The sequence below is a fragment of the Thalassophryne amazonica genome, chromosome 3 (genome assembly GCF_902500255.1).
Source record: "Thalassophryne amazonica chromosome 3, fThaAma1.1, whole genome shotgun sequence".
Taxonomy (NCBI): Eukaryota; Metazoa; Chordata; class Actinopteri; order Batrachoidiformes; family Batrachoididae; genus Thalassophryne; species Thalassophryne amazonica.
In genome coordinates, this window is record NC_047105.1 from 83,884,366 (window position 1) to 83,901,840 (window position 17,475).

A 17,475-nucleotide genomic window follows, 5' to 3' on the forward strand; every position below is an offset into this window, starting at 1 on the left:
CGCCAAATCACAACAAACAGTTGCCCCAAGGCGCTTTATATTGTAAGACATGGTGTGGTGGAAATTACATTTACAAGGCCAATAGTGCCCGTAGTTAAAGAATCACCCAAAAATCGTACGCATCTTGTTATTCAATAATCTTCATTCTTTTAATCGTGTGCAACATACACTGTCACACTTCTTTTAATATATTTATTATACTTCATGGACCATAGTAAACACTTCTTGTATAAATATGATGTCCTAAAAAAACAACACTATAACAAAAATTGATATTGTGGATCCTTGATCTCTGGACATAAACAGGAATAAACAAAATCTGTAGTTTTTGTCAAAAGCATTTTCTTTCAGACATTATTGGCATGGATATCTTTCCATATTTCCATATATCTGAACTGAGCTCTTACAGCTGATGTGCTGCATGTCAGGATGTATTTGTAAAGAAATACAGCACGTCTCATTTTGGGTGGAAAAAAACATTTTAGTCGATTGTAGTTTCTTGTCTGTATTACAACGTTTGTAATACGTGTCATTTTATTTAAAGCAGCAGTTCATTTTGAAGTTAATTCTGACCGGACTCTGTCTCAGCAGAGAGCCGCGCAGCATTTGTTGCTGTGCCAACAGAACGGAGGACGATTCTCATTTCTTGACTACAACAAGACAAGAGTACCAGTTAGTGACTTTAATCCACACAAAAGGGACTCTGTATTTGAATGGCTTTGAGAGGGGTTAAGAAGCGGACTTGCCATTTCTGAAGGGCAGCGAATCAAAGGACCAACGAGCTAGTGGATCGAAGCATTGCTTCAATGGTTCACGCTTCAAAGTGGAGTCATACTGCAGAAACAGACCCGCTGCAGACCAAACCCTGAATATCCGACTTTATTTGTACGTCCGTATGACTCTGAAACTCAGAAAAATCCATATAATTTATGGACAATCCGTATCTGACATGTATGGTCGGAAAACCACCGAAAATGCCTTTCAAACACACTATTGTCTGAAAACTATTTATGAACCACTCACCTTTTCTTGCTGAAATTAGCGCCCAATTTTTGTTGCACAACTTTTTTCCTGGATGCCGTGATCATCGACTCAACTGGACTGGCGCTATGTTTGTTTGATCAGGTTTGAATTTTCCTGTGTACACCTGCGTGGTGCATTGTAGGATCAAATCAAAAGCTGTGTTCACCGTGGGGACATGTTTGGCATTATTTGGGATGATTCAAGATTTTTTTTTTTTTTTTTTTTTACCAATGACGAACGATGCGTAAAAAAATCTGACCGATGCAACTGCATTGGTCCAAACCAGTCTGGATCCGGGCCTGCATTGCTAAGTGACTCAATCTGTCCCCTTTTTGTGCCTGCAAGAGTGTGTTTTTTACAATAATTTTCCAGCAGCTGGCAACTCTTTTTGTTGTCACATACACTGACAAAATAATAATAATAATGATAATGAAATTTAAAATTAGGCTTATCATCATCATAATTAACTGGTTTATTTGAGGAAGAAAACGAATCACATTTGATTTCATTGGCATGGGAATGCTAGTAACATTTCAGTTTAGATTTTTGTTTGATCCACAGATGAAGATCAAAAACTGTGAGAAAAAAGGCAAACACGACATGATCAATTTCTGTCAAACCTGAAACTTTTGCAGATTAGTTCATGCTAAGTATTTACACATTTAGCTTAATATGTACAAACATCAAGCTAAATATTTAGCTAAATGTTGAGACAAATATGTACCTTAATAAAAGAGCTAATTGTTGTGTTGTTGGAAAAAGGTGCTTTGCCCTCTTCAGGTCGTGGAGTGTCCTTGCCTCAAGTGGAGGAGTTTAAGTATCTCGGGGTCTTGTTCACGAGTGAGGGACGGATGGAGCGTGAGATCGATAGACGATCGGTGCAGTATCTGCAGTGATGTGGTCGCTGTATCGGACCATCGTGGTGAAGAGAGAGCTGAGTAGGGGGCAGAGCTCTCGATTTACCAATCGATCTACGTTCCGATCCTCAGCTATGGTCATGAGATTTGCTCATGACCGAAGAACGAGATCGCGAGTACAAGCGGCCGAGATGAGTTTCCTCCGCAGGGTGGCTGGGCGCTCCCTTAGAGATAGGGTGAGGAGCTCGGTGTCGAGCCGCTGCTTCTCCACGTCGAAAGGAGTCAGTTGAGGTGGCTCGGGCATCTTTTCCGGATGCCCCCTGGACGCCTCGCTGGAGAGGTGTTCCGGGCACGTCCCACTGGGAGGAGGCCCCGGGAAAGACCCAGGACACGCTGGAAGGATTACATCTCTCGGCTGGCTTGGGAACGCCTCAGGGTTCCCCGGGAGGAGCTGGGGGAGGTGTGTGTGGATCGGGAGGTCTGGGCGGCTTTGCTTGAGCTGCTGCCCCCGCGACCCGACTCCGGATAAAGCGGAAGAAAATGGATGGATGGATGGATGGATAAAAGAGCTAATTGTTCCTTCCTGAAAGACAGATTAATAAGTAATAAATGTAAGACATGTTATTATTCAAACTGGCAATTCATGGATGTTTTGTTTTGGAGTAATATTGTAGTCTGCGGGCTTTTGATGTGAATTTGGATTGCAATTTCAGGGGCACTTCTAAAATATTAATAATATAATAATAATAAAAAATGGCTGTGCAAAATTTTCTGTTTTTTTTTTTTTTTTTAGATGGGGTTGGGGGGAGCGCTCCGACGGAGTGTCACCCAGGGAGTAATTCAGTGTAGAACCACCACTGGCTAAAGGATACTCTGACTACTCGGGCCATAGCCTGGGTTTTGGCCAACTGGACAGAGCGTCTGCGTCCCTGGTTTTGCGTCCTGAGGGAGCAAGTGGGAGGAGTTACAACAGAGACAATGCAGAGAGCACTACCTCAAGAGAAGCACAACACAGAAGAGAGCCGCTACACAAAGAACAACAATTTGGAAGTTTCCAAATTCACTCTTAATTTGAAAGACTCAACAAGGAAATTGTCTTCAAATGCAGATGATTTGACTCATGCCTTACAGTTATTTGGGAAAATTAGTGGAGACATTCAAAAACTTGAGTATCAAAAAGGGAACAGTCACGGAGAAAAGGGAGGAATAAAACATGAAGAAAGAGCAGAGACAGAAAAACTAAAAACAGAGATTGGCAAAGACCTGAGAGAGCAGTTCTGTGTTTCCGTGATCTTTGAAAGGGGGTTCGCACATGGCCATAAGGTCTTTTTAGACCTCCCAAGAATGGTTTGAGGCTCACTGCTAGAAATCCGGGTGTTTAAAAATTAATTTGGGAATTACTTGTGTTGACATGTATCCTGAGTCCAGGCTGATTAGGTAAACACCCTGGTGTCAACTTGGTAACCCTGTGAGTTGAGCAGTGTTTCACTCACTCACTCATCTTCAACCGCTTAGTCCAATTAAGGGTCGCAGGGGATTGGAGCCTATCCCAGCAGTCATAGAGGGTGAGGCGGGGCACACTCTGGACAGGACTGGTCTGTCGCAGGGCCACATATAGACAAACAAACACATTCACACCTGCACACACACCTACGGACAATTTTAAGTTTCCAATCCAACTAACCTGCATGTATTTTGGATGTGTGAGGAAGCCGGAGCACCTGGAGGGAACCAACACAAACACAGGGAGAACACGCAAACTCCACACAGAAAGGCCACAGGTAGGAATTCAATCCATGACCTTCTCGCTGTGAACCATTAGTGCTAGTGCTGGCCAGCAGTTTTCCAGTATGTTCATAAAGTAGGGGGCAAGTAACATTCCTCCGTGGAGAGACTTTGAAAAATAGTGATTTTCCATCCGTGGACATTAGTTACAAATGTAACCAAGTGACATACTCGTATATCTTTTGGCTTCAGGGATTCAAACACCATGCTCGCTTCCAAGGCCAGCGCTCCACCAGGTCAGCCAAAGGGGGGGAATCTCCCACTGGCCAAGTAGTAACATGTGTGTATTAACATGTGTTATTATAACATGTTATATAATGTTGTGTGTTTACAATAACGTGTTATATAATATAACGTGTTATTGTATTAACATGTATAACATGTATTTTACCTTGACACAGTCAACATGAAGTTTTTTCCTCAGAGGGAGTTTTTTCTTACCACTGTTGCTCTGGGGATTAATAAGGTTAGATCTTACTTGTGTGAAGCGCCTTGAGCCAACCCTGTTGTGATTTGGCGCTATGTAAATGAAAAAAAAATGAAAATCATGGCAATTCTTCAGTGGCGAGGAAGATGGTCTCTTAGTCAATTCCTGACAGACGCAGACCAATGTTGCTGCGGGGGCTTCTGCCAGTCAGGATCTTGTTGTCTCTCCTTCCTCTTTCTCTTCTCCACTGTGTTATTAATCTGCACTTTTTTCAAAGACTTCCATGTGGCTCATTGCTCACCAGTTGGCTCGATCACCCGTGTGGTTTTCCCAGGTCTTCCAGTCATGGAAGCAGTTCTTGAGGTTGTGCTTCAGGGACATGAAGATCTGCTTGGGAAACTGGCTATCATCCAGCCTAACAACATGACTCACCCATCAAAGCTTGTTCTTAATGATGACAGACTCTATGCTCTGCAGCTTGGCTTCAGCCAGAATGTTGATCTTGGTATGGTAGTCTTCCCACCTGATGTGGAGGATACACCTCAGGCAGCATTGGTGCAATCGCTCAAGGCTCTTCAGGTGGCGGCGGTAAGTAGTCCAGGTCTCAGATCTGTACAGCAGGATTGGTATGACAACAACTTTGTAGATGAGGATTTTCATCTTGTGTTGAAGGTCTGTGTTGTTGAAAACACAGGTGCACTTCCTGGACACTTAAATCAGCATTGGATCTTGTCATTGATGTCAATGTTTGATGGCACATGGCTGCCCAGGTATGGAGAAGGGGTCACATTCTCCAGGACCTGTCCTTGCAATCTCACAGCAGGAAAATTTGGCTTGACTATGTTGGGTAGAAGCTGGGTATTTGTCTTATCATTAGTGGTTTTTGATGATAAAAGTTATAATAAAAATAAATGGATGAGATTTATTGTCATTGTCATTACAAGTGCAACAACAACGAGATTACATCCACACTCACATTACCACAGACAAACAGCAATTAATCCACAATTATTACTTGTTTACCGTAATAATGGCACACATCAGAATTAAGACCACACATATACATTTGACAATGTGCACTAAAGTTGAAACAGTCAGTTATCCAAATTAAGGCGATGTGAGTGTGTGGTAGCCACTGCAACTGGAGTCGCGCCGTCGCTAGCTTTGGGATAACGGGGACCTACTGCAGCTAAAACCGTGCAGCCCCCAGAGGGGAAAGGGGTGGCGTGAGTGGTGGCCGAGATGGGGTGTGTGATGGGGGACAGGAGGTGAGGTTGAAGGGAAAGTGGATCATGCTTCAGTCTTTGTCCATGTGTGAGTTTGTCTGTCCTTGTGTACTGGAGTAAGAAAGACAGGGAGGCAGCCAATCTTCCCAAGGCCATAGAAATTCTTCTGGAGGATAAACAATGGGCATTTTATCCTTGACAGGCTGATAAGCCTGCCGTGTTTGTGGTTGAGCAGTGAAAAACAAGTAGCACAATGCACAAGTAGGTGATATCAAAAAAGCACATTGTGTTTCATCACTTTGAGAAATTGATCTTTATTAAGTAAATCAAAATATAAACTCACTGTTAACCTTTATGAAGAAACAACTTGTCACTTGTTATTATGTATGAACTTTTATGTACACTGTCAAAGAAACATGACTATTATTTATGAGAGAATTTATTTCTGCTTGATCTTTTTCCAGTGATGGAATTGAGCTGTCTGCTGTCCTGTTCAGAAAATTTTCTTGTGGGCTTTGCACCCATTAATTTGAAGAGAAGGAATATGTACATAGTGTCTAAGTCCCTTCATTTTCACCCCTTGTTTTGCTTGGAGTCGCCACAGCGGATATGAGGTGGATCTGCATGTTGCTTTTGCACAAATTTTATGCCAGATGGCCTTTCTGACACAACTACATCACACGGAAAACACACGGGAACCCGCCCGTCTTTGAAAAAGTGCAGATTAATAACACAGAGGAGAAGAGAAAGAGGAAGGAGAGACATCAAGATCCTGACTGGCAGAAACAGTGTTTGAGCAGTGTTTAGGGTCACTGTCAAGGTGATAATCAGTGGAAACACTGATTGGTGGGGCCGTTCGGTCGGCGACACCAGATTGCCGTCATTGGCATCCTAGTCCAAAGTGCAAACCATTACGCCACCACCTACCATCTGTTGGCTAACTTTTAAAATGAATCAATTCAATGTCTAACACGTTGATCAGGGCAATAAATCAGGGCAGTTTATTTTGTGTCTGCTTGGCTGAGCACACAGTGCTCAGTGTGGCGCTCTTGTTGGAGCAACATCTCTGCTATTTTGGCATTGTGGGATAGTTCGCCGGACTACTTTTGCCTGACCCAGTGCTGAATTTGCCGACATGAGAGTATTGAGTGTGAGTATTGACTTACAATCATTTAGGTGTAAAAACACACGAGATACACAAGTTCTTGTGCCAAATATACTCCTGATGTTTTTGTTACCCATGAAAATGCAGTCATCTCAGGTCTAGGAACTACTTTTTGTGCAGAAATTCATCAAGCCGTGGGCGCATACTAACACAGAATATACAGGAACCAAAATGAGAGCGTCCACTGTTGGCTTGCCATAAGCTAGTGCCGTGCGTGAGAGTACGGGCCGAGCAGATATAACATCTGGCTTGCTAAAATGGCGGTGCTGCTCTGTTGCCTCATACTCTCACGTGTGCCACTAGCTCAGGCAGTGGACTCTCCAGTTTTGGTCGAACAACAATAAACAGTTTCTGTATATTCTGTGTTAGTACGCACCCGCGGCCTATGTGCTTGATGAATTCCTGCGCAAAAAGTAAGTCCCAGATAATTGTGATATATTCCTGCGAGATAATGACTATATTTCATCTAAATCAATTGTAAAATTTACCAGTAATAAAATTCTAAAGATAACTGAAGTTTTAAGAGCGGCCGTAATAAATATTTTCGAAACTTAAAGTTTTGGAGCAACTTCACCTATTATCGCTAAAGCACACTGTAAACATTGACGCAATGAAGTTTGGTGCAGAAGAGTTCAGAAATATACAACTGGAATGGTTTGATTACCATTTACAGTTGGCGATGAAAGACTTGGGTGTTAACTTTGTGTTAAAGTCACAAGAACTTGCACTGAACGAAATCTATCTGGGAATAGACACATTCTGCATGTTGCCCACAGGTACGCATTTGCTTTGATTTCATTTTCATCAGGAAAATCCTATTGATTTCACCACTCATAACACTATGTAACAAAATTTTAATTTTGCTTTGTTCCTGGGTACACAGTGTGTTTTCCTAACCTGTTATGCCTTAAATAAATAGAAAATAGCTGTTATTCCACAGAAACTTTGCTTCTGTGATCAGGACAATGATATTTTGAAATTTGTCTGTTTTCAAGTATATTCTCGATTCGCCTTCACTACTACTGAGTAGTCTTCTAGAATATCCTTTAACTACTAGAACTGTCCAGAATTTTCTAGAAGTTTCCAGAATTATCTAGAAATTTCAAGAAACTTTTAGAACTTTCTAGAACGTTAAAAAAAATAAAATCAAAGTTTGTGCTGAATGTAGTCATTTTTCCATAGACTTTAGACATAAGCAGTTGAAATATAACACTTAGAAGCCAGGAACAAAAATTGTGTTATAGTGTAATCATATATGCTGAGCAGTGTGCTATTGCATGCTTGACTTTGGCCAGAGAGGGCGATCTTCCGTAAATCTAGTATGTTTGATCTTAACACACATGAAGAAGAAAACCCTTCGCGTCACTTTCCCCCAGCTGATGCGTGGCTCGGCTAACTTGGTGTCATTGGCTTAGGTTTGAGAACACAAACATCAATTTTATTTCGGGTCGAGCTGCGGGTGTCTGTTTTCGTTGGGGGGCTTCTACAGAGGTATGTCTGAAGTACACGCTCTGTACTATGTTCAGTTCAGTTCAGTTCAGTTGTAAAGCTGCTTATGTTAGCTTTGGCCTACGTTAGCCGCTGCCGGCTAAAGAGCTAACTTTAGCTCCTAGTAATCGGCTACTGTTGTCATCTTTTGCAGCTAAATGTTTCCCCTGTTTGTTTACAATCTCTGGCTCAGAAATTGTCCGGCATATTTTGTTATCAAAGTTGTTGATCTGAGTTCTAAAGATAGTTACGGTCAACGAAGAGCAGATTAGCAGTTTGTGTGGAATGTTGACAACACTGTAAATACATTAGAAGGTTTCACAATAATACAGAGGGAGTGATGACGTTAACACCTGAGCGACTTTTGGAGTACAGAAGTCGAAATTAGCTTGCTTTGAACCACTCAATTTTATCTATTTATGATGCATGTAATTTGTCACACAGCAGCGCTCTATCTCCGTTTATTGCAGTTTAAATGGATAGAATGTAACTTTTACGAAACAAAAAACAAGCAAAACATTTAATTCCACAAACTGCCGTAGCTTATGCTTTGTAACAGGCTTATGCTACGTACAGTATGCAAATGTGAAATACTCCAAAATTCTGCTAGTTTGAAAGAACACACAAAGCCACATGATTCAAAAGGTCATAAATGTGAGAATAAATCTCTGAAAAGTTGGTGTAAGATCGCAGCTTGCACCATGAGTGCAAATTTAATTATCTGCTTAATTTTCAAAAAGTTTAATACTTTCAAAACTCTAATTTCTAATATTCAGCTCCCTATAAATAAATAAAACACTGGTTTTCATATCATTATTTACAAGCCTGTAAAATTAAGAGAGGTTGCAGATTATGCAGAACAAGATCATTGGCTTTCTCATCTCTGTACAACCTGAGGCCCACATAGGCCTGGCTGAATTTAGAATGGTCAATATGTTGCCTGTTGAACTCAGAGTTCAACAGTTAAATTAATTCATGTGTTTAATATAGTGAATAAGCAAGCCCCGAATTACTTGGTCACTTCTTTTAAATTTACAGCTGCGCAACACAATATTAATACTCGGTGAAGTACCTTGTCTCTGGTCATTCCTCAGGTGAAGACCTGCGGGGCTTCATCCTTCAAGTACACTGGAGCTAAACTATTTAATGGTCCGCCTTGTCAAAATAGTTTGTGAATTGAAGCCTCTCTTTAAAAACAGGATCAGGCAGTTTTTATTCCAGGAATTGGCTCAACAAGAGAACATTCAATTTTATTATTGAGAAAAATAAAAAAATACTATATATTTATGTTTGCATGTGAGTATTTTGTTGGGCCACAATGGAAACAAGCTTTGCTTTTTTGTGTTACCCTGCATTTTATGTATTTGTGTTTAGTTAATACATTTTTGTAGTATTTTATGCATGTTTACATTGTGTGTAATCATACTGTACAGCGTCGTACCATGTATTCTGCGTGCACTTCTGTGCACCAATCCATCGCATGCTTACTGTATGGTTCAATGCAAATGCATGTATTGTGACACCCCTAGTATTAATGGTTTCATTTAAAATGCCAGCAGTAAATAAAAAATACTCATTGACACAGCTTTACAAGGAACAATCTAAACCTTTCGTGCATTTGTAACAAATGAGACCAAGTCACGTTGAGTTGCTGCATTGTGTCACCATGTTATGTGTTCTGTAAATCCGCAGATGAACAACAACGGGAATAAGAGAGCTCCAACCACAGCCACTCAGCGACTTAAGCAGGATTACCTCAGGATAAAGAAAGACCCTGTGCCTTATATCTGTGCAGAACCTCTCCCCTCCAACATCCTAGAATGGTAAATTCAGTCTACACGTCCTTATCACCAGCAAAGCCATCACAGTATAGGTTGCTTTTCATTATTGTAACTTTGTACTAGGGATGAGCGAGTACACCACTGTATCTGTATGTGTTCAACCATCTAAATGATCTGTATTTGTACTCGTAGTGGGCGTGACCTAAACCGGAAGTGGGCGTGGTTTAACACCCATCCCACACACACACCCCCCCCAAAATGGCTGGGGCTTTAATCAGTACATTAAGTCTGAAATTGATATGGATTGATCAGAAGTTGCTATATTTATTGTTTATTTGAAAACTATTTACAGAACAGCCTCAAAATTGAGATTCAAATCAATGTTTTTGATCACAAAAGTAAGAGAACTATTTACAGAACAAGTTTTAACTCAGAACATGAATATTCTTAAGTGTATGAATTAATATTTACAGAACAGCCTCAGAATTGAGATTCAGTGTTTTTGATCACAATAGTAAATTAACTATTTATAGAACAAGGTTTTTTATAAACTCAGAACATGAATATTCTTAAGTCTGTGAATGAATAATAGAACAGCCTCAGAATTGAGATTCATTGTAGTAGGAAATTATGAACTACTAAGTATGCACGAACAAGAGTTGTCATACTCAACACAACTTCCTTTTTTTAAATTTTATGATCAAACTTTTTTTCAATTATTTATTTGTTTTTACTACCTAATGTTCTTGGCATTTTTTTTCCACAAAGTTAAACAATATTGATTAAGGTGTGTGTTTGTGCGTGTGCATGTGTGTCTGTGTGTGCATGTGTGTGTGACTGAAGGAGAGAGAGCGGTTGTTCGACTAACCAGTTTTTTATGAACTGCAGTGAGAAAGTGTCAGATACTGCATGCAGCCATATTCAATAAAAATATTAATATAGGCTACGTTGTGTGTTCAGCTATACGTGTGTATGTGGGTAAGTGGTCTGTAAGACTGTTTATTTTTTAATGATCTGTGTGAACTTGGTGATTCATGCAAACATCCAGTGATGGCAAACAGGGAAATATGTCAGCCTTGTTCACTGTATTCTTCTCAAAACCACCGCGTTCAGTTCGAGCAAAGTTTTCCAACTTTTTTTACTGACTTTTTACTGACTTCAAAGAGCAAACAGTTGAAAGAAAAATAAATACATAAATAACCCAACGCAGTGACCGACACGACAGGAGCCGTTTTCAGCTCTGTCTTGTCAAATGCTCTGTGTATGACACGAAACAAGTTCACCAATTAACTTTAAATATCAAACTGAAAAAGAGGTGAGTTGAAGAAAACTTAAGAGTACTGACAGAGCAATGTGAGGCAGAATCCACCCAAGCACAGAGAGAGATTGTGTGTGTGTGTGTGTGTGTGTGTGTGTGTGTGTGTGTGTGTGTGTGTGTGTGTGTGTGTGTGTGTGTGTGTGTGTGTGTGTGTGTGTGTGTGAGAGACAGCGAGAAACTGCAGACAGACGTGTCTAGGGAGGGGCGGGCGCTGTGTGTGACTGGCCAATCACAGAGCATGAAGACAGTCAGTTAGCCAGTGAGAATTTTCCTTCAGCACGAGTACAGATATTGATGAGTTTTATTCGGATCATGCTCGTGCTTGTCAAAAATGCTTTATCCGTACCGGATACTCGTCTGAAACAAGTATCCGGCTCAACCCTACTTTGTACCCTTTGATCGTGGTGAGTAGGTGCAAAAACATGTAATATGAAGGTAGCATCATGGTCTGTGTTGGTGTGGGGGAGTTGGGGGTTACTGGTATATGCACATATTTTATTTTTCTCCTTGACTTAAAATGCATATTGGATTATCAGTCAATTCTGTTAATCTTATCGTCTGAAGAAGAACAATCCCTCAGACATGTTTTGTGGAAACGGTTCAAGTGTGACAAATGAAAAGCACTGTAATTCATCTTATGGTTTTTAACACCTACAATACTTGACTATTGTAATCAGTGGTGGGCACAGCTCACCAAAAAGTTAGCTTTAATAACTAATCCGCTAACTGAAAAGTTAACTTTTAGAACGCTAAACCAATAAACCGCAAAAAAAAAAAAAAATTAGTGTAAGTTACAGCTAACTACTAACCACCGACTTTTAGTACTGTCGGCTACTGATAAGCCACTTTTGAGTTTAAGCACCACCGAGGCTTCTGAGTAAAATCAAACGCGATTACAAACCTAAAAACGAACAATGAGCCAAAGCTTCTGTCTTACATAGTCAGATGGCTGTGAGCTCAATCCTCCCCCAGCAAAAGAGAATGGAGCGGGCTGGCTGCTGTTGCTCCAAAGGAAAAAAAAAAACAACTTTTCACATGCAAAAAGACAGGCAGTGGGGAGGAGACATGAAATGCAATGCACTTTTCACTCATGGTTTTACTAATAAACAACTAATTCCAGACCATTTATCGATATTAATGGTAACTGTCATTTTTACAAAGTGAAAATATTGCACATATCTTTTAAAGTATTGCGCGAATTCTGAAGGTTTTAGCTTTAACAGACACACGTGCCGGAAGGCGTTATGGGAAAAATGAGTCTCCTTCACTGGTTGGAAAGAATTCATACTATTCAAGGAGAATTTGCTGATGGTGATAACAGATTGTTTGACCCTCAGCTTGTACCAGCACTGATCCCAGCTCGCAAAAACGAGTTCAACTAACTCCTTGTCTAAAGAATTTATTGGCAACACTCCACATTTGCGGGTTTATGCAGTTTTATGGCAGTCACTGGATTTCATGTGCTGCCCCACCGAGCAGGGTTGCATAGCTGTAGCCATCTTGCTACCCTTTCTTTAGAACAGAAAGGTAAAATTCACAAATACTGGTTTGCAGTACAGTTCAAGATACCAAAGTAATGTCCAGTCTCCCACAGTAGAGCAGAGAGTTCTGTTAAGGTACCTTGACACCTGCGCAAATTTGATCCGCGCACTGCCGTGCCAGAGTAAACTCGTAAACTTTGCGTGGATGCGTGCAAGTGCACTAAGATTTTGAAATGTTCAAAATCTTAGGCATGCATTCATTTTGTGAACTAGATGTGAACATTGCACAAACAATTCAAAAACACTGCGACTGTGAGTCATTGCAGCGCATCAAAGCGCAGCTCATCTGAACGATTATGACAATGTTATATCTATAATAAACATAATTTTACAGATACTCATAAGAAGGAATGAAAATGCAACTGTTTTACCAAGCCATTACAATATAAATATTACAAATAATTACCTTTGAGACTATTCCAAATGCTTTCTCCATGTCATGAAGCGCACAGGAATAGCTGCAACTGTAGAAAATTCCTCTGTGATTCCAGAGCGATTAGTGGTGCTCTCATCAGCTAAAGTCTGAGAGCAAATGATTAATCCGCGACAAAATAACTATTTTATATAACGCAGCGTCCAGCTGCACAAACCGCAGCATCCAGCAGAACACAGTGTGTCACATTGGCATGGCGAATTGCGTGGCACTGCAGGTGTTAAATGTGTGCAAGTGTCACTGTGCTTTTTAACTCTGAGGTAGAGATTTTTCAGAACCTGTACCAAACCCTCCCCTTAAAGTAAATCATCAGTATAAATATTTGTGGTGTCCCTAGACTGGGTGTGTTGGCCTCAACAGGTATTCAGTGTGGTTTAATAACATCTGCTTTCTACCTGAGCTGCAATATGACACATTTGATACTTCAAAATTGTATATGTTATATGGCAAAAATGCTGCTCAAAGGCACTTTTTGGCCCCTCTTTGACGTAGATTTTCCATATGAAGGAGACAGAACACCAATTCAATCTTTTGAAGTTTTTATTACTAGAATATGAAGATTGACAGTAAAAAGTTTCACAGTGGTGCTATTTATCACACATGGTGAAAATATGGTTGAAATTTCAGATTTGCCCCTAATTAAAATCTGTCCTGCAGGCACACTACACAGCCGAGTACTTCAACAATGGTTGTAAAATGTTAGTAAAGACCCAGACCCATACTCACTGATCAGATACTATGAATCATGATTTATTGATTTATATGGCATACAGAGAGCTTTAAAGACATGGGTGAAATCAAGATTTTTATTTATTTATTTATTTATTTTTATAGAGAAAACAACCCTCCATACATTTTTTTTTCACACTCAGGCTAGGGCTAAAAATCTAATTGTTTTGTAAACAGCAGGGAAAAATTAAACAATGCTGTGAATTTAATGCCTCTAGCTGTTATATTGAAAAAATTTTGGCCCTGTGAACCTGAATGATGGCCATCAGATGTAGGCCTAAACCTACCCCCATATAATGGGGTGTAAAAGCAAAATGCATACACATATTATAGAAAACCTGTTTTCTACCTTCCTTTGGGACCAAATGACACACAGTGATGGACTATGATGCAAATCAAAGGTTGGTGCTGCTGGAACCTTTTTTGGATATTGGTTGATTTGACATGGAATGACCCAATAGTCAGCTTATTTGACATTTTATTTACGAGTGATATGCACTTTAAGGATTTGCAAACTTGTTTGAATGGGATTGGAGAAACTAGGCAGAGGGCAACTTTTGTCTGTTGCTTCACCAGTTGTATCCTGATGGTAGTGTAGCACAAAAGAACATTTTAAAACTTTAACAAATTAAATATTGGCTCAAGTCTACCCATTGTCTTTTGGCAAATTGCGGCTGAATTTGTGCATCATCTTTTTAACAAAATTCTTATTTGTGCGAGTGTAGCATGAACCTGTCATTGTTCCTCATAGAAATTGATTCATTTGCCTTTCTTAAATTGCCATGATTATTTTTTTTTAATGAATTAGGCTCTTAAATGACAGTCCTGTTGTGCTTCTTTTCTAGGCACTATGTTGTCAGAGGTCCTGAGAAAACTCCATATGAAGGTAAAACCTAATGAATCTTGCAACCCCAGATTGCTGTAATTCTAAAGGCACCTTCACACAGTGCAAAGTTTGGACGACGTTTGGACAAATACGGCTAAACAGTTCAAATTTGAGCACCACCATACATTGCGCCGACGGTGTATTTCGAGCAGGAACAGAGCGAAGTGCACCACATCGCGCCGGTTATGTGGAATAAATAAAAAAAGATAAACGCATACCACCCACTGGACGTGAACATGCGCCTTCCAAAAGCTCTGATTACCAGTCAGCAACTTTACCACTGAGCTACGGAGCTGTTCTTTGAAAGCTGTCCAGATCCACAGATTCTCACAGCTGCTTCTGTCAGAAGCCACTCCTCCTGTGAGTGGAGCGCACACACCCACGTGTCAGTGAGTGTGTTTGCAAAGTCACACTCGTGGGGAACGTAGACAAATTTCACAGCAGTATGACAGTGGTTGTCTGCAGTCTGCTGTCGTGCCAAGACTGCGACTGGACACGCATTTTCTAAGTGTCATGCGAGCGGTGTTAGGTGTTTGTGCATGTCACCTGGAATTTGGCTGGCACCTGTCGTGAGAGGGTGCGATGGGTTTGCACAGTGCACGCTCTCTTTCAGCTGCTGGTGTGTGCAAATAGTTGTAGCAATAGGTGTACGAGGTGTTAGAGGCAGGTACGATTCCACGCGTTTTGCATGAAATTCCTGCTTCGTGCGCACGTCGACCAAACTTTGCACGATGTGTGAATGGGCCCTTACATTTGATTTGACTTTTGTTTAATTGCAGGTTCAACCCAAGCTATTTCTTTTTTTTTTTCTTTTTTTTTGTCAGCTTAATTTCAGTTGTTAATATGCATACATTCCTGCATTTTATGCCTGCACCAAATTCCACTAAAGCATTTACAACCTTGTCATGCAGGGATTAAAGTTCTTCATCACTTTGACTGGTTTCTGTTAATCGGGCTGCCAAAAGGCAGGGTTCACACTGACACAAAATCAAGGCCAGACACAAGACACAAAATTTACCGCGTAAAAACGTTCAAAAATTGAATTTTAGACTAGTATCTCTCCTTTGTTTTTTTTTTCTCCTGTCAGTAAGTCTCTGTATCCTGTCTGTGCTCTGCAGGAGTGGGGGTGGGGTGGTGTTTGAGTGTCTAAGCGCAGTGATGACACAAGTAGAATGCAGAGTTTGACAGAAATATTTTTTAACTTTTCTTTCAAGTGTCTGAGTGTCTCTGTGATTGCTTTGGTTAAACTAAAAACACAGCTGAAGACCCACGGCACATAACAACAAACAGTAATGCTTCTTTTTCCCCCAAACTATGCCTAAAATCTCTTTCTGAGGACTTACCGGTCACACGGCACTAACAAAGGACAACGAAGCCCAAACGAAACAAGAAATCTGGACTTTCGTTGACTTTCATGGGCATTGTTTAACCTTTGTGCAGCCCTCCAGAATTAATCCCTGAACATCACAAAACCTAAAATTTACACTGGGGCCTTCAGTGGTCCCCAGATCCCCTACCAACAAAGGTCCACTTTCACCAAAAAAGTCATCACCCCATTTCAGAACATGGCTTCAGGCTTGAGATTTTAACTGATACTGAATTATGTAAAAGCTCTAGAAAAACTGTCCCCTTAAAATGTGTTAATCCTGAAGTATCTTTATATTAAAACCCAAGTGGTCTCTGTGTGCGTGTATACATGCGTGTGTATGGTTTCGATCACAGAGAAACTGGGAAGAGCCAACATTTGCCGTTTGGTATGCTTATGAATTTTGGGTCAAGGATGAATGCCGCCAAAGCGGAACATTGAATGGACTAATATTTTTGGAGGAACCACGGATATTGGCTAACACTGAACAATGGATATTGATAGTTATATTCTGGACACATGCTGTTCTAGCAGGGTGCGGTAAATCATCTATATATTAAAAGCGGTGTCTGTATGTGTGCCTGTGTGATTTTATTTAGTAAGCTCATAATTGTAAATACATTAAAAATACATGGATGACACAAGAAAGTGAAAACACTTATTTCCATTGTGGTCCACTTAAAAATCAAATGACAAAATAGAAGTAAAAATATAATAATAATATAAATAATTCCAATGAAGGTCACATTGTGTTAAATGTAATTAAAAACAGAATACAATGATTTGCAAATCTCTTCAACCTGTATTCGATTAAATACAACACAAATACAAGATATTTAATGTTCAGACTGATAGATGTTTTTGTGCAAATATCTTCTCATTTTCAAATGGATGCCTGCAACACATTTCAAAAAAGCTGGGACAGGGGCAACAAAAGACTGGGAAAGTTGATGAATGTTCAAAGAACACCTGTTTGGAACATTCCACAGGTGAACAGGTTAATTGGAAACAGGTGAATGTCATGAATGGGTATAAAAGGAGCATCTCCAAAAGGCTCAGCAGTTCACAAGCAAAGATGGGGAAAGGATCACCACTCTGTGAACAACTGCATGAAAAAATAGTCCAACAGCTTAAGAACAATGTTTCTCAACATTCAATTGCAAGGAATTTAGGGATTCTATCATCTACAGTCCATGATATAATCAGAAGATTCAGAGAATCTCGAGAACTTTCTACACGTAAGCAGCAAGGCTGAAAATCAACATTGAATGCCAGTGACCGTCGATCCCTCAGGCGGCACTGCATTAAAAACAGACATTATTGTGTAAAGGATCTTATCGCATGGGTTCAGGAACACTTCAGAAAACCATTGTAGGTTAACACAGTTCATCGCTACATCTACAAGTGCAAGTTAAATCTCTACTATGCAAAGCGAAAGCCATACATCAAC

At 40.3% G+C, this 17,475-nt stretch overlaps 1 protein-coding gene across 1 annotated transcript in view; it reads left to right on the forward strand.

Moving 5' to 3' along the window:
• Window positions 1-7,837: 7,837 nt before the first annotated feature.
• The window catches only part of ube2j2 (ubiquitin-conjugating enzyme E2, J2 (UBC6 homolog, yeast)), a 30,433-nt gene continuing 20,795 nt past the window's right edge, over window positions 7,838-17,475 (forward strand). Inside the window, exons 1-3 of the mRNA XM_034166995.1 lie at window positions 7,838-7,974; window positions 9,664-9,794; window positions 14,619-14,659. Coding sequence (XP_034022886.1) covers window positions 9,664-9,794; window positions 14,619-14,659 — 172 coding nt within the window. The 5' untranslated portion in view covers window positions 7,838-7,974. The remainder of the gene's footprint in view (window positions 7,975-9,663; window positions 9,795-14,618; window positions 14,660-17,475) is intronic.